Source organism: Phragmites australis, chromosome 16 (genome assembly GCF_958298935.1).
Source record: "Phragmites australis chromosome 16, lpPhrAust1.1, whole genome shotgun sequence".
NCBI lineage: Eukaryota > Viridiplantae > Streptophyta > Magnoliopsida > Poales > Poaceae > Phragmites > Phragmites australis.
The window spans coordinates 5,756,575-5,783,593 of NC_084936.1; the positions used below are offsets into that span (position 1 = coordinate 5,756,575).

At 42.9% G+C, this 27,019-nt stretch overlaps 1 protein-coding gene across 1 annotated transcript; it reads left to right on the forward strand.

Moving 5' to 3' along the window:
- The first annotated feature begins 821 nt into the window (after nucleotides 1-821).
- Nucleotides 822-12,761, forward strand: LOC133895320 (histone-lysine N-methyltransferase ATXR3-like). The gene is made up of 21 exons (XM_062335554.1): nucleotides 822-1,063; nucleotides 1,186-3,165; nucleotides 3,907-3,963; nucleotides 4,282-5,472; nucleotides 5,709-6,079; nucleotides 6,155-6,697; nucleotides 6,791-6,891; nucleotides 6,980-7,784; nucleotides 7,880-8,083; nucleotides 8,190-8,261; nucleotides 8,352-8,462; nucleotides 8,561-8,661; nucleotides 9,289-9,388; nucleotides 9,473-9,568; nucleotides 9,691-9,858; nucleotides 9,951-10,076; nucleotides 10,161-10,214; nucleotides 10,634-10,881; nucleotides 10,969-11,077; nucleotides 11,168-11,467; nucleotides 12,303-12,761. Exons 2-21 carry the CDS (start codon nucleotides 1,305-1,307, stop codon nucleotides 12,465-12,467), a joined length of 6,783 nt encoding a protein of 2,260 aa, XP_062191538.1. The 5' UTR covers nucleotides 822-1,063; nucleotides 1,186-1,304; the 3' UTR covers nucleotides 12,468-12,761.
- Nucleotides 12,762-27,019: the final 14,258 nt, after the last annotated feature.

The window sequence follows — 27,019 nt, forward strand, 5'->3', positions numbered from 1 at the left end:
AGCATCCCACCTCACATGCAGAAACAAAGTTGGAATATCATACAAGAAGACTAAAGTATTTGTGGAGATAACAACTTTTTATATGTTGCCATGAAAATTTCATTGCAAAATAGGCCACCTCATTCACATTGTCATGGACAGATAATATCGTATTAATTCCATGCCTTCAAACTTTATCCTGCCAATACTAACAATACCAAATTTGCTAACAATAAACCAGGCTATACTAGGTGGCTCTGTGACCATGAATCGCAAAATTGTCACTGGGCCTATCCGAAAAATACAACACCACCTCAGGATGCAATCCAGAAAAACGCTAGCCGGTAAAAGGGCCCAATAAAATAACCTCTCCCCTCCGCTAGGAGAGTGAGAGACTACGTCCCCTGTCTTCGTTCGTCCCCCCCCCCCCCCCCCCCCCACAAGCGCAAAGCTGCGCGGAGGCTTTACGAACAGACGAACCATTAGCCTATACTTCAGCCTTTAGCCACAATAATTCCATGCCTTTAAATTTTATCCTACCAATACTAACAGTACAAAATTTGCTAACAACAAATCAGTCTACGCTTCAACCTATGCCTCTCTCCAAACTTCAACCTATCCTCCACAAACACTACCATCTCACATACTGAAAACTAGGTTGGAAACTGGATTACCATACAAGTCCACCAAGGGCCCATTCGGAAATACGGCGCCACCCCGGGGTGCAATCCGGAAAAGCGCTGGCCGGTAAAAGGGCCCAATAAAATGACCTCTCCCCTCCTCTAGGAGAGTAAGAGAGAGAGAGACTGCGTCCCCCCGTCTTCGTTCGTCCCCCCCCCCCCCCCCCCAACAAGCGCGAAGCCGCGGCGGAGGCTTTACGAACAGACGAGCCATTAGCCTCCGAATCCTACGCGCACACAAACCCAGGCGACAGCGAGCGAAGGCGACGCGACGCTAGGGCGAGACCGCGCGAGAAGCTTCCGGGGCCGCGCGGGAGGGTGGGCGAGGGAGCTCGCCGCCGGGGAGGGAGCCTTCGCCGCCGCGGATCTCCCGATCTGAGGCGCCGCGCGCCAATTCCCCACAGGTACGCGCCCCGATCCGGGGTCACTTCGATCCGGCGGGGTTCCCCCGCGCCAATTCTGGTTCCTCCCATCGCGCTTGATTCGTTTTCGCTGAGACACTGCTGCTTTGTCTGGTTGGAATTAGGGTTTTGCGCTGCCGGCGACGGAGATGAGCGTGGAGAGCCCCGGGGAGCTAGGGTTATCTCTCGCGTGAAACTCAGCGGGACGGACGACGACACCACCCGGCAGCTTCCTAGGCTTTCCATGGGAGATGGGGGAGTCGCGTGCGCCGTTCGCGCAGTGGAGGGCTTCCGTGCCGACGCCCTCGTGAGGAGAGGAGGAGGACAAGCGATGCCGGACAAGGGGGATAAGGGACACGGCCACCACCAGCACCGGAAGAACCAGCAGTTGGCGTCGGCTGCCGAGCTGGAGGAGGGGGAGTTGCTCAATGGGGAGGCAGAGACCAACGGACTGCCGGAGAGGAGCATGCCGCCCAAGAAGTGGCGGAAGGTGCTGGTGGCCTCGACTGCAGCAGACGTGGAGCCTGGGGAGATTGTAGGCCCGCACATGGTGCCGTCGAAGAATGCGAGGAGGAATGGGGAGCTTGGGAAGGGAGAGTCTGTGCCGGATAGGCAGAGGAAGGAGAAGTCTTCTGGGAAGAGCGGGAGGAAGTCGAGTAAGGATGAGGTGGAGCCTGGGGAGATTACTTTACTGGACAAAAAGCGGGATGGCAAGTCCCAACGCGGCGATGATCATAGCAGGAGGCCGAGTTCATCTTCCCAGAAAGGCTCCTTGAAGGATTCTGATGAAGAGCCCGGTGAAATTAAGCCAGAGAGCAGCAGCAGTGTCAGTGTGAGGAAGAGCCGGGCAGCAGAGCCTCAGAGCATTAATCACAAGAACCAAGCTGACACATCCGATCAATCAAGGTCGAAAAGTCGCAGGAAGGGAGAAGGGAAGAGTTCGTCTGCTGGGAGACATTTTTCTGGAAGAAATCGTGAGGTCTCGCCACCAATATGGGATCGCCATGATAGGCGTGGGAGGAGCCCAGGCATCTTGGGCCGCTTTCCTCATGATCGCATTCGTCATGACAGGCATGATAGGAGCCCGAGCCGCTTGGAGCGCTCTCCACGTGAGCGTGCCCGCCACTATGATAGCAGAGACCGCAGTCCATACATTTCACCTCGACATAGAGTTCGGCAGTCCCACCACAAGGATAATACACCAAATCGTGTTGATAATTCCCCACGTGGGAGGGTCCAGCATGAGGATTTCAGGGACTGCAGCCCACTTCATCATGACAGATCACCGCCTGAACGTTGTCGTGCTACAGACAGTCATGAAGCAAACAAGAAGAGCAGAAGCGCTAAGCTTGATACCAACAACCCAGAAAAGCCACAGCACAAAAGTAAATCAACGAAGCAATCTTCAAAGGCCAAGAGTGGTAACACTGGGAAGAGTGAGGAGAAAATCTCCAAGGAAAAGGCAACCGAGAGCACTCGGTACACTGAGCTGCCGCCGCCACCCCCACTACCACCGCCACCACCGCCTCCACCGCCTCCACCTCCACCTCTGCCACCTCCCCTTCCCCCACCACCAGGACCTGAGCTGAATGGAGTTCTTGCAGAAGATGCCTCTATGGAAGAAGACATGGATATCTGTGACACCCCACCTCACACTACTGCATCACCTGAGCCCACTGAACCCTCTAGTGATATGGGGAAGTGGATTTACCTTGACCAGTTCGGTATTGAGCAAGGACCTTCCAAGCTCGCTGACTTGACGAAGCTGGTGGAAGATGGATATCTTCTTTCTGATCACCTAATAAAACATGCTGACAGCAACCGATGGGTGACTCTCGAGAATGCAGCTTCGCCACTGGTCTCATCTGACATCCCCTCTGTATATTTGGATGCTTCAACACAGCTGGTTAGCCCGCCAGAAGCCCCAGGAAATTTGCTTGATAAAACTCCAGAGGAGGCATCTAACTTGGCATCAGATGCCGAGGATGAACAAATGGAGGAAGCTTCTGCAGAACACAAGGAAGATTTCTACATTGATGATAGGGTTGAAGCACTGATGGATGGATCAATTTTGATGCATGGTCATGAGCTTGAGATCCTTGGAGGTAAAAATGCTTTCTTTGCTGTTCGAACCTAAGATTCAAATTTTCTTCCTGACTTTAGTGGGCTGGGCTGGGCTGGACTTTCAACTTTGGGTTCTCCAGTTTTTTTTTTGGTTATATCCTTTCGGGGTTGCATATTTAAGGGCTGTGAAGCCCCTTGGCTTTGGCTTTTCGTCGAGGCAATAAGCCAATAACGCCTCCCATCGTGGTTTTCTGTTTGCACCTAATCTTGAGACAATGAGATGTTTTATGATGTCCGTTTGCCCGGGTCTGGGTCGGGTGGGCCCAAAAGATTGTATTCTTGGTCTTGTTTTGGATACAGTTGTCTGTTGCAAAATCTAATGGCACGGCCTTGGATTTTCTGGGAATTTTAGTTGCATCTTCTGTTTTGCATATGCACCCCCAGGAACTTCTTTTTGATATGACAGCCATAAAAAGTGGCTATTTCCACACCTGTCCTTCTGAAGCTGTGTATTTAAATTGTTGTATCAGATCTCTTTATACCCTTTTTTGAAGGTAGATCTTTAATTTGCCCTTTGAAAATCAGGAATGTGGGTGTGAATTTTGGTCTGAAACTTTGGTTGCACAATTTTGGATACAGAAGTTCTATAAGCCATATTAATTTTTTTCCTTTTCATTTTGTTCTTTGATTTGATTTTTTACAACTGGAAGCCATGCTTTCAGCAGTTACACTTCCTCATGCTTATACTAATATTGGTGCCTTTTGCCATTTGGAAATTGCAGAGGTTTTAAATGCAGAATTTAAGCCTGCAGATTGGGAAAGATGGAGTCACCCTGAAGGTACTGGATCAGTTCTGTTTTCATTTGGCCTTAGGATTTGCAATATTTCGCATCTAATTTCTCGAAACTGTTTTTTTCCTTTGGTTATCCAGATGGCATTCAACTTTTAGATGCTGATGCTGTGTTCTGCATTTCTTATTTAATCATTTACTATTAAGCATAATATTTCCTCAACAAGCATAGAAAGAAAATTGTTTCCCAAAAATTTACACAAATTCTTTTCTTGTGGTATGTTTTGATATGATACCACCATGTCATTCTTTGGTTGCCTTTATTCTGTTATTGTTGACATCTGTGATTTTTGTACTATTATGTCAGATTTCTCTAGATTCCAAGTGCATCCTGAAGGAAATGATAGAATCAATAGAGGCACTGAATTCTTAGACAACAGGCCCACAGATACTTACGACCTTGGTTTTGTTGAGAGGAACAACTTACACCATTATGTTGAATCTAGTGAATGGTTTTCTGGGAGATGGTCTTGCAAAGGTGGTGATTGGAAGAGAAGCGACGAATCGAGCCAAGATAAGCCGTACAGGAAAAAGCTTGTTCTGAATGAAGGTTATCCTCTTTGTCAAATGCCAGAAGGTAGTCATGTGGATCCTCGTCAGCACTGCAAGGATGAACTTTACTTCCCTGTACGTGCTAAAAAGCATGATCTACCATTATGGGCATTCTCATCAACAGAAGAGAACACTGACAGTGTTAATGATGCCAGTAAAAATGGTGCTATGCCTGGGAGGTCAGGTCAAATCAGACAGCCTCTGAGGGGAGTGAAGGGGATGATGCTTCCAGTGGTTAGGATAAATGCTCGTGTTGTTAAGGACCAATCATCTGTTGAACCCTGTACAAAACCCAGAGGAGCTGATCGGCCACTTTCTAGATCTTCACGCTCTCATTCGATTGGGACCGAAAGGAGTTCTGTACATGAAGGTTTGTCGCATTCCAAGAAGCATCATGGACATGATTCGCAAGGTTTGCACAAGTCCAAGTCTGTTCCAAACATTCCAAAGGACCATGTATGCACTATTGAAGAACTGTCAGTCAATCGGGGTGACTGGTACTACCTGGATGGCACTGGGCATGAGCACGGCCCATTTTCTTACTCTGAATTGCAAGAATTAGTTAAAAAGGGCACTATCATTGAACAGACCAGTGCATTCCGTAAGATTGATAACACATGGTTTCCAGTTCTTATGGATTTAAAGCCTGATTGCGCTGTTCATAGTGGTGCAGCACGAAGCTCTAATTCTACCTCAGCTCTGATGCACTCAGATCAACACAATGTTGGTGTGAATCATGGGTCCGATAGCTTCCATGAGTTGCACCCCCAATTTGTAGGTTATATGCGTGGCAAGCTACATGAGCTAGTCATGAAATATTTCAAGAGCAGGGAACTTACTTTAGCTATAAACGAGGTCTTGGATCCATGGATTTCAGCAAAGCAGCCCAAAAAAGAAATAGAAACATACTTTTCTCACAATTCAGCTTCTAGGAATTTCCTGCCAGGTACTGTGATATGCTTGCCCTACATATCTTATTTACCTACTTTCTGCTGTTAAATTTTGGCTTTCAGCTTAGATCGATGCATTTGAACCACCAAATTTGTCCACTCTCACTGTGCTGATTCAATTCCTTCCAGTTAAACATTGCACACTCTTTCCCATAATTTCTTATCCTTTGTGTTCATGCTGTTGTAATTCTTATGTGGATCTTTGTAATGTTTTTTTGTGGGGGCATTGCAGAAGATGGTGGGTCCGCAAAAAGGGCAAAATTGCTCCCTGATCAAAATGATGAAGATATTCATATGCCAAATGACGTTCTTGCCAGTCAGAAGGAGGACATCTGTTTTGAAGAGTTATGCGATGGGGCTGCTTCTGTTGATGACAACTCTGTGAATCCCAGAGAAGAAAATGAAAGTTGGGGTCTACTAAATGGTCATGTGTTAGCGAGAATCTTCCATTTTCTGAGGGCAGATGTGAAATCGCTTATTTCTTCTGCAGCTACTTGTAGGCGTTGGAATGCTGCAGCTAAGTATTACAGGAACACATGCAAATTCATTGATTTGTCTTCTGTTGGCCCTCTTTGTACTGATTCTGTGTTTCGGGATATTATGGTATGACTCAACTATCTGTTTGAACTTTGAGACGTTGCTTTTGTCATCTTCTAACTTCATTTATCCTCCTTCCAGGCCGGTTATGAGAAGCAAAATATTAGGACACTTATTTTAGCTGGGTGCTCGAATCTTAGCTCACTTGCCCTTGAGAGAGTACTTGAGCAGCTTCCACACATATCTTATGTGCACATTCAAGGTTGCAGCCATCTAGGGGATCTGAAAAACAGATTTAAGCATGTAAAATGGATCAGGAGCTCTTTTAATCTTGAGTCATACCAGAAAATGAAAAGCATGAAGCAGATAGGTGATGGGAACAACTACCCATCCAAAGCTGCAAGGAACTTGACCAATCAGCTGGGTGGTTCTGATGAGCTTGACGGTTATTTTGCTGATATTTCAAATAGAGAGAATGCTAATCTTTCATTTGGACAAGGTTTCTATAAACGATCAAAACTGCTTGATGCTAGAAAGTCCTCTGCGGTTTTGTCGCGGGATGCACAAATGAGGCGTTTGATGCAGAGGCAGGCGGAAAATGGCTACAGAAAGATGGGGGATTTTGTCATCAACAGACTGAGAGAAATCATGAAGAGTAACAGATTTGATTTTTTCATTCCGAAGGTACCATCACTATTATATATTCATCTGGCTAACTCTTCTTGTCGTTCTAATAAGATATAATAATAGTTCACACTCATCTGTTTTATTTTACAGGTTGCAAAAATCGAAGGTAGGCTGAAAAATGGGTATTATGCCCGCCATGGCTTTAGTACCATCAAGCATGACATCCGTTCTATGTGCCAAGATGCATTGAGGTAAAATGACTTAGTCTAACTGAGTTGAAGATTTCTAGAAAGTTATGCGATGTTGCATTTTCTAACATTTCATATGCTACCTCATCAGATATAAAGATGGTAGTGATTTGGGAGATATAAAGCAAATTGTTGTCTCCTTCATCCAGCTAGCAAAGAGACTAGGGAATCCGAGGCACATTTCTGAGAGAAATGGAGCGGCAGCCCAGAAGGACAGCTTGGACATTAGTCATTATTCTTCAGACACAAAACTAAAAAAGAAACAAAATAAAACAAGGGGAGCAAATTCGACTGTTGCTGGAGGAGATAATTCATCTCGTGCATTTGACCGTGAAATCAAAAGAAGCCTATCTAAATTGAAGAAAAGGGATGTTGACTCTGGTAGTGAAACATCTGACGATGATGATGGGTACTCTGAAGGTGATGAAACTGAGAGCGAGACTACTGTTTCTGATACAGAGAGTGACCTTGATGTAAATTCTGGAGCATGGGATTCAAAGGGAAACGGTCTGAAGTTACTTGAACCTGGTGAATCTGTGACTGATGATCGTATATTGGGTGCCCGCATGACAAAGGCGAGCCTTGTTCCTCCAGTTACTAGGAAGTATGAAGTTATTGAGGAGTACCTTATTGTAGCAGACGAGGAGGAAGTAAAACGAAAAATGTGGGTTGCTTTACCTGATGACTATTCTGAAAAGTTGCTCTCGCAAAAGAATGGCACTGAAAACTTGGAGCTTCCGGAGGTTAAGGATTATCAACCTCGAAAAGTACCCGGGGATGAGATTCTTGAGCAAGAAGTATACGGCATAGATCCATACACTCATAATCTACTGTGTGACATTATGCCTGCTGAGCTTGACTGGTCACTAGCTGATAAGCATATCTTTATTGAGGAGGTATTGCTGCTAAACTACATCCCCCTCCCCCCCACACATTTTAGTTCACATGCTGGGTTCAAGCTTCGAACTTACTCAAAATATTCTCAATGCAGATGCTACTGAATACCTTGAATAAGCAAGTTAGGCATTTCACTGGTTCAGGAAATACTCCGATGGTTTACGCTCTTAAACCTGTCATTGAAGAAATCCAAAGGTCTGCAGAGGAGAGTTGTGATCGACGAACTTCGAAGATGTGCCTGGCAATGCTAAAGGTCATGAGGAACCGTCCTGAACATAGCTGCGTCGCCTATAGAAAGGCATGCCTTCAGCAATAACTTACCTATAAATGCATTGTCATTTTCTTTCCTAAGGCCTTAACTAACCGCTGTAATCTTTTCGATGTACTCTCTGCATCTTTTTCAGGGTCTTGGAGTTGTTTGCAACAAAAAGGGTGGATTTGGTTTAGATGACTTTGTTGTCGAGTTCTTTGGGGAGGTGTGCTTTAAATTGTGTATTCATCCATTCTACCTTGAATGAAATGCGGTAGTGTCTAATCATGAATGTGTTGCTTTGTAATCATTGCAGGTTTACCCTTCTTGGAGATGGTATGAAAAGCAAGATGGTATTAAGCATATACAAAACAACAGCCAAGATCAAGCTCCTGAGTTTTACAACATTATGTTAGAAAGGCCAAAGGTATTGTTCGTTTTTTAATTTGAATGTGATCTAATCCATGACTAAATGGTTGTCAGTTTGTCACATATTATTGATCTTTTGCTTTGTCATGATGAAAGGGAGATCGCGATGGATATGACTTGGTTTTTGTTGATGCGATGCACAAGGCCAACTATGCGAGTAGAATCTGCCACTCCTGCAATCCTAACTGTGAAGCAAAGTAGGCTCCTTTTAAGCTTCAAATTTCTACCTTGCGATAATTTACTGTTTCACCCCTTCTGTCATTCTATAATATTCTTCTGAGTATTGGTCTGAATTTTATTTGTATGATGATGTGAAAGATTGACACAAAAGCTATGCAAGTGTATGTTGTTAAGTCAATAACGTTGATATATATAGTATCCATTTCCTCGAAAAAAATAGATATAGTATCCATTTCCTAAAAAACAAGATATAGTATCCAACTTCACCTTTTGCAGGTGCTTTCTGTTGCCACTCTAAATTCATTGTTGTTGAATTCTGTAATGGGTTGTTAGATTTCTGTGTGTGTGCATGGGGTCTGGAAATTTAGAATGAATGATCAATATGATTTCTCTGTTCATGCATATCTAACTTCGTTCTATTTGAGGCACCACAGTGCTATTATGAGTTTCCATGTACCTAGTTGCCCTGACAAGTTCACGATACTCTTGCCTGGTTATGTATGTCCATGTCAAATTGATAATCATACCATTGATAATTTAAACACATGTATGTGCTCCCATGTTTACATGTTTGAAGTGTTTGGAGCTATTTTTCTCCTCATATTAATGTGAGCTAACTTATGTTCCTTGATTAAAAAACCCAGAGTGACAGCTGTGGATGGTAAATACCAGATTGGAATTTACACTGTTCGACCAATTGCAGAAGGCGAGGAAGTCACTTTTGATTACAACTCTGTAACTGAGGTGAGGACCATTTCTAGTTCTAAATAAGGTACGTTTTAAAAAATTAAATTGCACTATCTTATGTTTACATACTGATTTTGCTAGAGTAAAGAAGAGCACGAAGCATCGGTCTGCCTCTGTGGGAGCCAAATATGCCGGGGCAGCTATTTAAATTTTTCTGGTGAAGGAGCTTTTGAGAAGGTAAACTTTTGGAAGCATTCTGGTGGATTATGATTTGGGAAGGAATGCCTGTGGTGCCAACACTGACAGATCATTTGCATCATTTTGACATCCTTACATCTATTGATTTCAACCTGAATCAGGTGTTAATGGAATTCCATGGTGTGCTCGACCGGCATAATCTTCTGTTACAGGCTTGCGAAGCAAACTCTGTCTCTCAACAAGACTTAATTGACTTGGCTAGAGCTGGTCTTGGTACCTGTTTGCTTGCTGGTTTGCCTGGATGGCTTGTTGCTTACACGGCTCACCTGGTAACTGGAATTGTTGTCTTCTGTTCAGTTTCTTTTCTGATGTGGTAATCAGTTTAGCTAGGTCCTTATAACAACTTTTTTTGTGAACAAAGGTGCGGTTTATATACCTTGAGAGACAGAAACTTCCTGAGGAGATCTTAAAGCACAATGTGGAAGAGAAGCGCCAGTTCTTTATTGAAATAAACATGGATTCTGAGAAGAATGACGCTGAAGTTCAGGTAGATCTGCTGATGGTTTGGTTAGATCTTCTAGTTGTTTATCTGATTTGCCTGAGTTTGACTTAATTCTGCCGCTACTCTCAGGCCGAGGGAGTATTAAATTCAAGACTACAGAATATTGTACATACACTTGACAAGGTGAATTTTTATGTTTCATAGCTTGAGCTTGTTCAATACTCCCTCCATTTCTTTTAATAAGGCATATAGTTTTCTCCATCTTCTTTCAAAATATAAGGCGTGCATGCGAATTTATTGATGTTTACCTTCTTTGCCCTCATTTATCACATACTCTCTCACTTACATGCACTCACTAACTATTCTCTCTCATGGTTCCAATCTATTTAAGTACGGGTAGCTTAGGTCATTTTCTCTTCTCTTTTCCTTGGTTTCACACACTCCTTAGTTCTTGTGTCCACTCCTAATACGCCCTATATTTTGAATTAGAGTGAGTAATAATACCTAAATGCCATGAGTACTGTCGTCCACACACCGAAAAGAAAAATCATTAGCTGTGTTACTCTGTCCTTATTGGCTTCTCTACCAAATTTTATCTTCAGGTGAGATATGTTATGAGATGCATATTTGGGGACCCCAAGAATGCGCCTCCTCCTCTGGTGAGGTTGACTGGGAGAAGTCTGGTATCTGCCATCTGGAAAGGGGACAGCTCAATAGTTGCTGAACTTCTTCAGTCGATGGAACCTCATGTTGAGGAAGAGGTGCTTAGTGAGCTCAAGGCCAAAATTCGTGCTCATGATCCATCAGACTCTGAAGATATCGAGGGAGGCATCCGGAATTCTCTGCTATGGTAAATTTGGAACTTGTTCAATATTACCTGTATTTGCAATATGACTCCAATTTCTTGCATGTGGAATCTGACCCTCCTTCAATACAGGTTGCGTGATGAGTTGCGGACTCTTTCATGCACATACAAGTGCCGTCATGATGCTGCTGCAGATTTGATTCACATGTATGCTTACACAAAGTGTTTTTTCAGGGTCCGGGTAAGTGAAAGCTTAGTGCTAATTGCAAAAATGAAGGTTATGATTTTGCTATCTATTCTTTAGAGCTGACTCAAGTATGCCCACCTGCAGGATTACAAGACAGTAAAATCTCCACCAGTTCATATCAGTCCGCTTGATTTAGGTCCCAAATATGCTGATAAATTGGGACCTGGCTTCCAGGAGTACTGTAAGGCATACCCTGAAAATTACTGCTTAGCCCAGCTTATCTATTGGTATAGCCAGAATGCAGAACCTGAATCTAGATTGACAAGAGCTAGAAAAGGTTGCATGTCATTACCAGATGTCTCATCCTTTTATGTGAAGTCTGTAAAGCCAGCGCAAGAGCGAGTCTATGGCAACAGAACTGTGAGATTCATGTTATCGCGCATGGTAAGTACTACTTTGTGAGTACTTGGGGTTACCCGATTACAAAAATTATGTGCTCTAACTCAATTTGGAATGAGAGGTAGAAAAAAAATCCAGTATTTTGCAGATCCCTTTGTTCTAGAAAAGTTAGAGCACAATTTTTTTATGCTGTGGATCCCAGATATCAGAGAGTATTACCATTATTTTTCTGAATTGTTTTATGGTACTTTCCACCATTTTCCATTGGATAAAATTATGATATTTAACTATTATTCTGGTTTTTCCTTTATCTTCTAGCATTCTACCAAGCGTTGTGTTACAAAATTTGGTCTAACCTATAGAATAGTAGAGACTTTCTTGACAATTATATTTAAATTTGTTTTCACAATGGTTTTATCTTACTTCCCGCAGCTTTGTGCATTATGAGTACTTTGCGGAAGATATTTATGCTCATTGACTGTTAAATTAATCCCATCTGTGATCTAGTATGTGCATTTCTTCTTTTTATTCCCAGTGGCCACTTTGCCTCTCAAAAGTTGGAAATGTGAAAAGGCTGGCATCTTCGTAGTGGGGATTAGGGATAGTTAGTCCTTGATAATTTTTCTGTTTCAAGCCTCAACCTTTCTTGACCATGATAATCTATTAGTTTTTTCTATTGTTTGTTGCCTGTTTTGTCTGAGTGTGATGATAGGTAGAGATATCTTTAGGTGATTAGAACAAGTTATGGACTATCGGTTAATATTTGCATGCAAAAGGTTGGTTGTACTTGTTTATCTGTAAGACATCTTCTGCAGTGTTACAAGTTATTTTTTTCTTGGTTCCTCTTGTGTAATGAAACTCTTTTTATGTTTGATTACAGGAAAAACAGGCACAACGGCCATGGCCGAAGGACAGGATATGGGTGTTCAAGAGCGACCCGAGATTCTTTGGTAGTCCAATGATGGATGCCGTGTTGAATAATTCCCCCCTCGACAAGGAGATGGTGCATTGGTTGAAGACAAGACCAAACGTTTTCCTAGGCTAGTAAAGGATTGTAGGCAGAGATGGCATTTGGTTTCTCCCTTTGGATATTTTAGTCTACAGGATTCTTTTTTGTACTCACCACCTTTGCTACCTAATCACGGGGAGTTAGCTTTTAGATAGTAGGGTAACAATCTCACCGCCCCCATTTGTACAGCCCCCCCCCCCCTAGCTTCGTTGTAGAGATGTATTCCATTAATAACTGATAGATCCATCATTGATTTAATGTAGCGCCTTTTGCCTCCCTTGTTTCATGTAAATGGAGAACAATTGCAATCTTGAGTTCAGTTGTGTGTTACAGATTGTAGGCAATGCTGCATTTCTGTGGTTCAATTTTGGCTGTTTCACTCAATAAAAAGGTTTTAGGGGCTAGAAGTGCTACAGGAAATTACCTGTGCCCAAAATTTGCTGGATGATTGTGCGTGTGATGCCTGATGTGCACCCATTTTGTTTTGTGCTTGAAGGGCACGAGTAGCTGCTGTGCAATGTGGAAACAAATTGTAACACTAACCTTTAAATTGCCCTGTCATGCATTTTAGAATCTATATTGCTTTATAATGTTAATTGCTTATCCATGTTCTTTCCATGGGTTGATAATGTATTGATGTGCTATATCTACTGGAAGCTGTTCCTCAATGAGTATCTGCCATGGACCCATGGTGGGGGTTTTATTGTTCGAGTTGTTGCTGACTGTACGGTGCTGCTTATACATTTCTTTTTTAGAAACTGCTGTTATTTATGTTACTGCTGGCTAATGTGATGAAACATGTGTTGCTCGAAATATTCACTTTATCGGCAGTCTTTGCAAAAGGAAAGAAAGCCATCATGTATAGAAAAACTAGTTACGCAATGCTTTAAGCGACTCTACTAAGCATTCCAAAATTCAACGTGCTAAGAAAAATATCTTTGCGTATGCTGTTGCTGTGAGTTTGTGTTGCGAGTGAAACTCACCGGTGGTTCTAAACTTGTCCACATAGACGAGTGAATGTTGACTAGGAAGTTTTGGACCTTGAGTGGTAAATTTAGCAAGTTTAGGGATACGGATCCATATTTTGAGAGTTTATGGATGTAAGGAGAACGCGATAGAAGTTTAGAAAAGGTTGGTGAATTTCACTCTTTCTGTTATCATACAACCACGAATTACAAAAAATAATGATCTAAAAAAATACTACAAGTACCTGGATGTTCAGTGATGCAACGTGCTTTACTGCTTTCTTCTTAAGAACCTTTTTTTTTTTTGCATTGTGGTTGCTTAGGCACGATTTATTTTAGGTTTTTTTGGCATCACTTGAAGCAGCAAAACTCGTATATCCATCCTAATTTACTTTACCAAAATTCCTCTCACATCAGGACCATAGAGTCCACACATTGTAGGTGTGTGAGTGGTTAGCGGTACATGTCTATTGTGGTGTGTACTTACGGTTGCTTGTAATAAAAAGGGACTACAATCTCGTTGAAATTTCCTGAATTTCAGGAATTTTGAAGGGAAACAAAATATCTAATTTTGAATTTTTTTCACTGGCATGAAGGACCCATAGAGTAGAGGATGAAAAATGATAGAATTTTTGACGAAATTATCTGAATTTTGGTCTTTTCGCCGGTGAATGAAAAAATTATAAAACAAAATTGAAATCCCTTGTATTGAAAAAAGAATCCCCATAAATATCCAATCAACGATCAACAATTCAACATCTCCCGTACTAATTTTAAAATGTGGTGGTTTCCTCTCCGTGGAACTTGAACCCGCACTCATTCTTGTGTTGATCTCTCGCTCCCCGTATTCCCCATCCCATTTTTTCTCTCCTCCCCATACTCCCACCACCTCGGATATTCCAAATATAAGTTCATTTAGTATTGTTGTTGTTCAAACATTTTTAGCTTTGATCATTGTTAGGGGAATTGTATCGTGCTAGTTCTTTGACCCTATTGGCTTTGGCCAGCTTTGAAAAACCTTGAGCAAGGATGAACAAAGCTAACGTAATAAAGAAAAGGTTTTAAATTTGTATTGTAGACATAGTCGAAGGGAAGTCCAACACTAAGTATAGGCATCGAAGGTCTCGGATAGCACACCAAGATCCTGAGGATTCGCTAAAGGCAACATGGGGCCTGAAGAGCTACTTGGCGAGAGATGAAGACCCGAAGGCTGGAGCACCTCTACTAAGGATGTGAACAAGAAGCGAAAGGTAACCTGTGTAGCGAAAATGACTTTATTAGGCTATGATTATGATTTTGGTGATTAATGATAATAGTCATTGTGACTAACATGTTTGTAAAGAATATATGTTACTAGGTCTCATGAATGCAATATATCAAGAAGCCACCATAGCTGTAACAAAGTTTGATTGTCTAGTGTTCACCGTAGCTGTAACAATTGATCTCACCGGATGGTCCGGTATTTAGGGGTTGAACTCACCGGAGTATTTTGTCCTAAGGCAAAGTAAAGGCTGATGACTTCACTGGATGGTCCGGTGCTCTGTGTGTTAAAATCATAATTGTATTTCTGATAAAGGAGGAGAAGGCTGAGGACCTCACCAGATAGTCCGGTGATTTATATTGGGTAACACTGGAGTATTTCCTGCAGAGACGAATGCAAGTGCAGAAGACTAAAGATCAACCCACCGGATGGTCCGGTGCTTGGTTTGTGCATACAGTATAGCACAAGAGCATTTCTTGCAGAGGTGACTGCAAATGTTGAAGAATGAAGAATAACCCACCGGAAGGTTCGGTGCTCTAAAGATGAATGAACCAAAATATTTTACATAGAGAGGTTGTAAAGCCTCGGATGACTCAAGATAACTCATTGGAAAGTCTGGTGATGGATTTGAAGGCATACCAAAGTGTCATCTGTTCACAGAGGCTTTGAGTGGAGTTCCAACGGCTAATATCTGAGGTTGTACTCACCAGATGATCTGTTGTTAATACTATTATTCTTACCAGATTATTCGGTGTTAACAGCTTTTTTGAGCCATTATAAAAACAGCTAGTTGGCGAGTTTGAGGCTATAAATACCCCTCCACTATGTCATTTAAAGGTGTGGCATCCTGCTGGAGTCTAGAGAAAGCTCCTATACACTTGAGAAAACATCCAAGCTACCAAAATATTTAAAGTGATCATACAAGGTAATTAAGCACAAGATTAAAGAGTGTTTAGTGCTTATAGGTCTAGAGTGAGTTATAGCTAAATGTTGCAGCTTGAAGAAGGGATCAAGGAGTGATACTAGCGTGTAACAAGAGGTACACCAGCACCTTGGAGTCTTGGTGACTCGCCGACATCTTGTGCCTTGGTGGATCAAGCTTGTTGACCCTTCGACTTGGTGTGAAGCGATGGCAAGCACGTGTACGGTGACGCGACAACCCTTGCCTTGGTGGCTCAAGCTCCGAAGTGATCATGACGGCAACTGACCGGAAGAGAGGCTAGTGGTGAGACCTTACCTTGGTGACTTGGTGACTCATCGTATTTGAGACCTTGTCTTGATGACTTGGTAGCTCAAGAGCTGTGATCGGAAGAGACTTGGCGACTGGGAGCATATCTTTTGTGGAGCTCTAGCATGGACTAGGGGTGACATTCATACTATCAATATCATGAGATAAAAATCTCTTATGCCGAGTTTATCTTTCTACCCTATTTACATTTCCGTATTTACATATTTGCAATTTACCTTGCTACAGTAGGTTGTAATCCTTTTAAGCGGTAGAGTAGACACACTAGATAAATCTGAAACACATTCAGATAGAAATTGAGATAGATTTATCTTGTAAAGTTTTTAGAGCCAATTTAATTTAGGTTTCTAAGTGTCCTAATTTACCCTCTCTTAGAACGTCACCGTTCCACACAACTTGAGAGAAACGAAGGAGCCTAAGTGAAGCCTGAAGGTGGTCAACCCCAGTGCCGAAGGGTTGGTTGACACACGCGACTGTAGACACGTGTCACGTCTTATATAATGTAATGTTATAATAATGTATTGGTTGTACTAACCCTAGAATACTCTAAGAACATTCGAAGAAATAGGGGTATTAATATAATGATGATTGAAGTAGTTGAGTTATGGCTATAAATACTTCTATCCAATCGATGTGATGAACATGAACAATCAATATATCACTATATACCAATCCGTTTATGTGTGATTGTCCATTGAGTTAGTATTATTCACTGTGTTATAATTTCGATCATAGTAACCATCAATATCTAAAAAATCATATAGATTGATAAGACAACACTAGATTCATAAAAAAATACTTTCATAACATATAACCCTTCCTATTTAGAACAATATATTTTTATAGATATTGCTAATTAAAATATTACGTTGGAGACCAGACGGAGTACATTTCTACTTTCAGATGTATAATGAGATAGAAAACGTTGTTGAAAGTTCAAGCGTATACATTCTAGGACAATACCTATTTTGGACTGGGTCGCCGTGAAGCCTCGCTAGTCGATAGACATCACTTTCTTTGTTTCTTTATTTTTACCAGCTGCCAAAGTACAAGTAGCATGCCCTGGGTTATATATACGTCATGCACACCATAACATGCAGGATTGGAATCCTAAATGCTAGCTTTATGAGGCTTCCATTTTTCTTAGCCTTGGACCTCCAATTGCACATGATATATAGGCTATATGTATATATCGAGAGTCCAGTGTTCATTGATTTTTTTTTTGGCACAGCCATATTAGAATGGGAAAATAATTAAAGGGATTAATCCACATGTTTCAAACTTTACCAATATCTTCTGTCTTTTGAGATACATAACAATTGATAAAGGATTTAGTTAATCCAAGAAATAACACACGGCATTTCAACAACAAAAAAGAAAGAAGAGAGAAGAAATACACACTCAATACGAAGTACGATTGGCAACATGATTAAAAGGAGGATATATTCATACAGAACCAGATCACTAGATGAATGATTTGGCCAGCGATCATGCGTGGCCGAACGACTGGCTGGCTGGCCGGCCGGCGGGCGTCCGTGCATGGCTACGTACGTACGCCGCTGGCCGGCAGCGCCGTTGGCCGTCACGGTTTGCCGGGCTTGCTGGCGCGGCCGCCTGGACCTGGCACAGCGGCCCTACCGACGCCGTGGAGCACGGCCCGCGCCGCCCCGGCGTTGGCGCGCTCGATCTTGCCGTCCAGCCGCGCCGGGTTGGTGAGCACCCACCCGAGCACGCGGACGCGGTCGCGCACGGCCAGCGCGTCGCCGTCCGGCAGCGCAACGGCGACCGTCACGGCCACCACGGCGCCCGCAGGGACCGCGCGCTCCGCCGCTTCCATATCGGCGAGCGAGCTCACCGTTGCGTAGTTCATGGTTTACGACTTTGCTTAATTTGTTCAGTGTTCCATTGGCTGCTGCCACTTGCAAGAGATCTCGAAGGGTAGTTTAGGCATTGACTATTTGAGGTAGGGATGATAACAGGTACCATATCTGCGGTAAAATAGGTAGGGATGGCAACAGACACTATATATGTGGGCAGAAGCTATACCGACGAGTTAATTTTTAAACATGTGCTTGCATCTATTACATGCCACAGGTAAAGACTATCACCAACACCTATCACTCGCAAGCATCACATACTCACGGGCATACCCACCGATACATTAAACCTAAGATCAAGTATGTAACAATAATACTATTAATTTAAATACGCATCTCAACTGAGATAAGAAATAAGCATCTTATATACACATAGCATGAATATCATTAGTATATTACCATATAGTTAACACATATAACATGTTATTTCATAGTTTAATAATACTTAGTGCAACACTAACGAACATTATTCAACAAGACAATAAATCTAACCATAGAAACAAATATCAATCACTAAACAATAAGGTAATTTATTAATCTGAGTTAACAAAACTGATGCAAGATTCTTCATTTATTTCTTCTTTATCTGGAGGCAGAGGCGGGAGGCCGTGTGGGCATCTGGATCTGGGGCGAGTGGTGACTAGGGCTGGGACACTGGGTGCGCCACCTAGGTAGAAACCTAAACCCTAAGGAAGTGTGCAATTTATACATTAAAAATGAAATAGGCCCACATATCAGATGTGTGGAGCAGGTATACGAGCGAAGTGGGTACATGTAAGCCTATTTCATACCCATCTCTCTATACTTGTTGGGTTCAACTTCAAACCTATTGTAGCAACCATGCACATAGGGAGATTATAGCGACCATATTTAAGGCATGTATATGATTTTGGTGATTAATGATAATATAGTCAATGTGATTAAGATGTTTATCAAATATATGCTTTAGTAGGTCGTATGGATGCAATATATGAAGAAGTCATTGCAGCCAGGACAAAGATTGGTTGAATTGGAGAAGTTTCAAGAAAAATGACTATGCCGGATGGTCCTGCTACAGAGGTGCTGTACACACCGGAAGGTCCGGTGTATGAAGAAGGTGCACGTCGAAGTATTTCCTGAGGAAGGATTTGAAGATGCTACATGTCGGATGGTCCGACGCTCTGAAGTTCTACACGTCGAAGTATTTCTTGGCAGAGAAGACTTCAACAGCGGTTTGGCGTGGTTGTACACGCCAGATGGTCTAACACTAAAGATTGGCTATGCCAGAGCATTTTGTGCAGATAAGAAGTGGCTCGGTCAGCTCAAGTGTACACGTCGGATGGTCCGACGATGGAGCTGGTGAACACACCGGAACATCCGGTATTCACTATGGGTTTGAGTGGAGATCCAACCGCTAGTTTTTGAAGGATGTACACGCCGAATGGTCCGGTGAGTAGAATGTTGTTTACACCGGATCATCCGGCGTATACAGTAAAGTTGAACCGCTAGAGCAATGGCTAGTCCGCAGGGTTAAGGCTATAAATACCCCTCCACTCGGTCATTTGAAGGTGCTAGAGTCTAGAGAAGCTCATTTACACTTGAGAAAATATCCAAACCACCAAAGTACTTAAAGTGATCATCCAAGGCAATTAAGTACAAGATTAGAGAGTAATTAGTGCTAATAGGTCCAGAGAGAGTTGTTGCTAAGAGTTGTTCCCTAGAGAGTGAATCAAGGAGTGATCCTAGAGTGTACCAAGTGGTAAGTCGACACCTTGAAATCTTGGTGACTCGCCGACTGTCGGTGTATTCAGAACCAGGGGTCCCTAAGTCCCGAGACCAGGCCGGCCATCTACCACATGTCACCACCCTGCAAGGTAAGAAGAAGCTAAGTCCCGGGAGAAGGTGCTCGGGGCCGCCGCCTCTGGTTCCCGAGCACCCTAGTTCCCCGATGATCCGTAGAGCCCAAATACCAAGAAGGAAGTGCTCGGGAGAGAGTACTCGGGGCTGCACGTGGCAGCCCCCGAGGACTCGGTGCCCCGAAGGTCCCACCAAAGTGCTCGGGAGAGAGTGCTCGGGGCTGCACGTGGCAGCCCCCGAGGACTCGGTGCCCCGAAGGTCCCACCGAAGTGCTCGGGAGAGAGTGCTCGGGGCTGCACGTGGCAGCCCCCGAGGACTCGGTGCCCCGAAGGTCCCACCGAAGTGCTCGGGAGAGAGTGCTCGGGGCTGCACGTGGCAGCCCCCGAGGACTCGGTGACCCGAAGGTCCCACCGAAGTGCTCGGGAGAGAGTGCTCGGGGCTGCACGTGGCAGCCCCCGAGGACTCGGTTCCCCGAAGGTCTCACTCAAGTGCTCGGGGGAGAGTGCTCGGGGCTGCACGTGGCAGCCCCCGAGGACTCGGTTCCCCGAAGGTTCGCGCAAGATCATTCGACGACCCGAAGGGTCCCGTCGTCAGGGTGTCATCCAGTCAAAGGCCCAATGCCGTATTTAATAGGCACGCGCGGCCTGACATCCTGACATCCTGACATTCTCAGCTGCCCACGCCCCAGTGTCAGACCCTGCCATGCACTGGCAGGAGGGGGGGCGTGGGTCAATTAAATGCACGGGTCCCGTCCCGTTTCATCCGGGTGCCTCGGGATAACGTTGCCAAGATCGAAGTGCTCCGTCTGCCACCCTGCCATGGCGGAAGAACAAGACAGGGTGGGCGCCCCGGACACATCTGAGGCTGCCCGATGGGCCCCCTTTATGGCACCCGAGGGCTTCCACAGTGGCGGGTGGTCGGATGCGCGCCGCATTTCTCCACCGCCCCTGTCACTTCATCGAGATGAAATGATTACGCCTTTCTCCGTGGCACCTTGACATTCGCATCCCCTCTTTCCCATTCAGGATATATTGAGGTCGGCGCGCCTATAAAAGGAAAGGATGGAGAACACTAAAAAAGAGAGGACCCCCCGACGAACAAGACCGAAGGAACCAAAAGTGTGTGAAGAAGAGGACGCAGACGCTCGAACCAGCTCAAGCCAAGCTAGAACACGAGAGCCTCAAGCTCTTTGTAAACGGCTCTCCCCTTAGAACCAGATACATCCTTGAAGAATTCCCTTCAAGGATAAATATAGCGCTCACACAGGAGTAGGGTGTTACGCCTCCGTGCGGCCCGAACCTGTCTAAACCCCGGTGCACCCATCTTTTCCTCGCATTAGGGCAATCATCTCCCGCCAGCCATCGCATTTGTTTCCGTTCCCGCTTATTTCCCAAACAAGCTTTTTCAGGATCATCCCCCCGGCCGAATCTCTAAAAAGGGGTCTCTCGGGATCCCTGCGACAGGAGTTCACCCTCCGACACCGACACTTTAGTCCTTGGTGGTTCAAACTTGTTGACCCTTTGACTTGGTGTGAAGCGATGACAAGAAGCTTGTACGAGGATGCAGAGACTCTTGCCTTGGTGGCTCTAGCTTCGAAGTGAAGACAACAGCAAGTGACCGAAAGAGGGGCTTGGTGTGAGCCTTGCCTTTATAGCTTGATGACTCAAGAGCCGTGATCGGAAGAGTCTTGGCGACCGGGAGCATATCCTTGGTGGAGCTCTAACATGGGTTAGGGGTAGCATTCATGCCATCGATATCACATGATAAAAATCCTTTGTGCCGAGTTTGCTCTCTCTACTTTATTTACGTTTCTGCATTTACATACTTGTAATTTACCTTCTGAGAGTAGGTTGCAAACCTTTTGAACGGTAGAGTAGACACAGTAAAATAAACCCAGAACATATTTAGATAGAAATTGATATAGGTTTATCTTATAAATTTTTTGGAGCCAAATAATTTTAAATGTCCTAATTCACCCTCTATTAAGACGTCATCAAATCCTTACACCCACACCCATACCCACGGGTAAAAATTGCATCCCAAACCCGTATATGTTAGAATTTTTACCCACAGGCACACATGCAAAATGTGCCCATTGCCATCCCTACTTAGAGGATGGGTGTGTTTCTTTCTATTTAAACAAACTTGCACGCTTTTTTGTTCTTTTTGTGGGAAAAATCGCATCTTGTTATGTGTACTAATACATTATCACTACCTCAAAATAGGTTATCATAGACGGATACTAAACCTTATGACAGACGAGTTTGGGTTTCATTTCTATAAAAGTGTATGTGATATCGAGCTTGTTACAGATGGGTACAACTTCATATGTAATATAGCTACACACAAACGATCTGAATAAGATCTACGTCTATAATGTAGCTACACACATGTTAGTTTCACAAGTCTCACATACGGGGTTTTTTTTTAAAACCGTATGTATGTATGAAGTATCACAGATGAATTTTACTAAAAATATATCTGTATGAAGTGTTATAGACAAACTTTGTTGAAAAATCATTTGTGTGACCCTTTCCCCCTTGAGAACCTATTTTGCTTCTTGACTGCTCTCATGATATGATATATACTATAGACAACATATGCAAATTAATATAAGAACATCACAGGCATACATTACACATCCATACATCATATGCAAATTAACATAAGAACATGGTTCATAACATAAACCTACACATAACATCATAACATGGTTCACAACATAAACCTAGACACAACATTAATCCCTAGTTCTTCGACACCTTCGAGGATTCAGCTTCAGTAACATGCCTATGTTTCACCATAATCTCAGCAAACGAATTGTCTTCATGCATCTTCTCAGTGTCATCAGGATCAGCCACCATCCTAACTAACTCTTTCATGAGCTAGAACCAAATAATATTAGTTCCAAACCTCTCACCCTTGTTAAGTAAGAGATGACAATTCAAATTAGATTTGCAGTTCACAAAAATGTCGTCATTGTGACGTACATCAATATAGAAATTTTCATTAGGAATAAAAGATATGAGAACATGGTTCACAACATAAATTAGATGCACAGTGGTGCCCTTCATAGTAGCGAAGAATACATGTTCCACAAAACTGAAACTGACGCCAAGCATCCTGACAGTGGAAGCAAGCATAGGAATAACTCCATCCTCCCAGCTCTTGATAGCAGCGAACAAAGCCATTTACGGTATTGTAGATCATAGATACACTAACATAGCTCAGTACGTAACATATAAAAAATTGGAATGCATTTCGAACTCACTTCAGTGCAACCCCAAACCTTGATTCGTCGCCCATATTTCAATCCTCCCTCGTAAAATCAAACTCTAATAAAGCGTGGAGCATCAAACAAACTCTAGAGAAATGGATGAACCACTCAACAAACCAAGTAGTTCGAGTACCAAACAGAGTAAAATCATCTGAATAAGACCTTGAACTCATTGTTACAGAAGGGGATCAAATGACAATGAGAGAGGAAAAAGATGGATGAACTTCGTCACTTTGGTGAGGAAGACGAGTGGTTTGTAAAAAGGGGGAGAGGTAGTGGAAAAGAGAGAGAGATCAAATTTAAAACAATACCGGGTATTTAACTACAAATGGATATTTATAAAAAGCCATCTGTATTCATCATCTAGACATAGATGATTTTCATAAAAACTGTCTGCATCATAGTTACAGACAACTTTTAAGAAAACTCATCTATGTGTTCTGGCATACCTAGACTGATGAGGATATCTCCACTACTGTTACACCTACTACACTAACATCTGCTACCACTTCTCCAACAATACAAGGACCACTCACTAGAGCTCGTGCTCGTCAACTTAATCATCAGGTGAATGTATTCCTGGTGATGCATACAAATGTTCAAAGAATGAGATACTATTTAATTCTTGTGATGATTTTCTTGTCCTTAGGAACCAGGGAGAGGAATCGAGCACGTCCAAGTGCAGAAGTGGAGTCAACAAGCGTAAAATAAGTCCTATCTACGAGTTCGATCAGATTCAGCTGCATGACAACATCAATTTAATTCAGCCATACCAACTTCATCTGGACTCCGTTTAGGACATTCTATGACTTCATGGAAAGCTTATCAAGTCTACTTTCCAACGGATTCGGCCTAATCTCCAAATTCAGCCAGAGTCGATTGCTATCATCAATTTATAACCGAGTCTGTTTATGCAAATAGGTGTTGCGCCACCTTATTTAGGTCAGATGGGCCTTGTATCAAGTAGAGCCCATGAGGGGCGTGCCCTAGGGTAGGAGTACGACTCTAACACCTCATGGTCGTCCTCTACCCTTATATATCCATCACGCGCTACTGAAGAGGTGGGCTTTGTTAGATTGGTTTAGCTACGTGTAAACTTTGAGTCTTCGAGTTGTGCTGGACAGCCACCTTGTCAAGATCATCAATAGAACCCCACTTTATTCATTTTTCAATATCTTTGCAATTTCAGATTGCTTTTACTTGAGTTCTTGCTTGTACTTCGGTTACTCACAGGAATTGAACCTTGTATTCAGGTTGATCGTGCTCACGGCAAGGTTAACAACCCTCTGGAGTTGGTTTAACAATTGCTAAGGCGCATCATCATCGTACGGTGTAGTTGGTTATTCAAAGTCACTTCCACCAACCACGTAGGGAGTTGCTAACACTACCCTTTCCACCATTTTGTCTAGACTTGATATGCTTACAACTGCTGCCCCGGGACCTTCCAATGGTGACAACTCAAAAAACTATGCTGCTGATTCAGAGGATGACAATGTCATCAATTATGACAGTGATCGTTGCCATCGTCGGCTACACTTTAATCGGTAAGGTATGCGACATGATCCACCGTGACATGAGGTACATGATCGTGATGACGTTTTCTCTAAGTTAAAATTCAACATGCCATCATTCGAAGGTAAATATGATCCCGATGGTTACCTTAGTAGGGAATTACTTGTTGATAAAAAATTTGCATGCCATGATTTTCCTGAGGATAGAAGAGTTAGGGCTGCCACTAGCGAATTCATTGATTTTGCTTCTGTTTGGTGGAGAGAGTGTTGTCGCCTTCATCCAAATAATACACCCACCACTTGGGAAGAATTAAAGCTGATCATGGGACATCAATTTGTTCCTTCATACTATGCTAGAGATTTATTAAATAAATTGCAGTGCTTACACCAAGGTAGTAGTTCAGTAGAGGAATATTATCAAGAACTCCAAGTTGGCATGTTGCATTGTGGTTTAGTTGAGGACGAGGAGGCTTCTATGGCTCATAAGTGGTTTAAATCGAGAAATTCAGGACATTCTAGATTATAAGGAGTATAATTCGATGACTCGTTTATTCCATCTTGCTTGTAAAACTGAACGTGAGGTGCAAGGACGACAATCGAGGATGAAAACTAACTTTTCTGCAGGTCACACTACTTCGTGGACGCCTCAAACCTCCATTGTTCCGTCCACCCGTACCACCACACCAAGTTTCTCCATCAACAAACATGCATCCTCTACTTCAATTTCAGCATCCCTAACACCCGCACCGACAAAAAGTGTCACACAAGCTTCGACTAGAAGTTCATCATCATCGGTTGCATCAACGGGACGCACAAAAGACACTCGATGCCATCACTGCAAGGGTTTCAGCCACATGATGAGGGAGTGCTCGAGCAAGCGCATGCTAATAATTCGCAAGGATGACAAGTACGATTCAACAAGCGATCTTGACAAAGACACCTATGCTTTGCTAGCTGAACATGAAGATGGCAAACCAAATTCAAAGCATGAAGAAGAGCACGTGAGCGCACGCCGATGATGCGGACCAATATTTGAGTATTATTGCACAATGCGTGCTAAGTGCTTAGATTGCTCGTGCTGAGCAAAATTAGCTCCACAACTTGTTTCAAATTAAAAGCATCGTCAAGAGCGATCAGTCCGTATAATTATTGATGGTGGGAGTTATAACAATCTGGCCAGCACGGAGATGGTGGAAAAGTTAGCACTCTCCACTAGACCGCATCATCATCCCTACTACATTCAATAGTTTAACAACAGTGGTAAGGTTAAGGTAACTCATATGGTGAGAGTACATTTTGCTTTAGGTTCTTATCATGATTATGTTGATTATGATGTCGTTCCTATGGAAGCATGTTTATGTTGTTAGGTAGTTCATGTCAATAATATAAAGATTGTTTGCATTATGGTAGAGCAAATCAATATTCTCTCATGAACAAAGGCAAGAAGATTGTGTTACATCCTATGACTCCTGAACAAATTTTGAAAGATGATCTTGCTAGAGCTAGCAGAAATCATGAGACCCCAAAATCTGAAAATCAGATTGTTGCAAGTGAGTTGGAGCAATCTCATAACCAAAATAAAACTGAACCAAGTCTTTCTAAGGCAATAAAATTAGAAGTTCCAGTTTCCTTACAACTAAATTTGATATCTTAGCTTTAGATATTAGCAATTCTATTTGTTACTGTTTGATATGCAAAGAAACATTGTTTTCATTCGAGGATATTCCATCTTCTTTGCCTCCGGTGGTTGCTAATCTTTTGCAGGAGTACACTGGCATCTTTCCAAAGGATGTACCACCAGGGCTACCACCAATTCAAGGTATTGAGCACCAAATTGACCTCATTTCAGGGGCCTCTTTGCCTAATCGTGCACCATACAGAACAAATCCGGAAGAAACTAAGAAGATACAACGTCAAGTTCAAGAATTACTTGATAAAGGGTATGTGCGTGAGTCTCTTAGTCCTTGTGTTATTCCAGTTATTTTAGTGCCTAAGAAAGATGGATCATGGCGCATGTGTGTGGATTGTAGAGTGATCAATAATATCACCATTTGATATTGCCATCCTATTTCTAGGTTAGAGGATATGCTTGATGAATTAAGTGGTTCTATGATGTTTTCTAAAGTTGATTTGTATAGTGGGTACCACCAGATTCGCATGAAGTTAGAGGATAAATGGAAAACGATATTCAAAACTAAGTTTGGGTTATATGAGTGGTTAGTAATGCCTTTTAGTTTAACTAATGCACCTAGCACCTTAATAAGATTAATGAACGAAGTTTTGCGTGCTTTTATTGGCAGATTTGTGGTGGTATATTTTGATGATATTTTGATATATAACAAATCTTTAGAGGAACATGTTAACCATTTAGTGCTATTTTTTATGCTTTACGTGATGCACGCTTATTTGGTAATCTTGACAAGTGCACCTTTTGTACAGATCGAGTCTTTTTTCTTGGCTATGTTGTTACTTCACAGGGCATTGAGGTTGATCAGGCCAAGGTTGAGGAAATCCAGAGTTGGCCGAATCCTACCACGGTTACCCAGGTGCAAAGTTTTCTAAGACTTGCAAGATTCTACCGTCGCTTCGTGAAAGATTTCAGCACCATCGCCGTA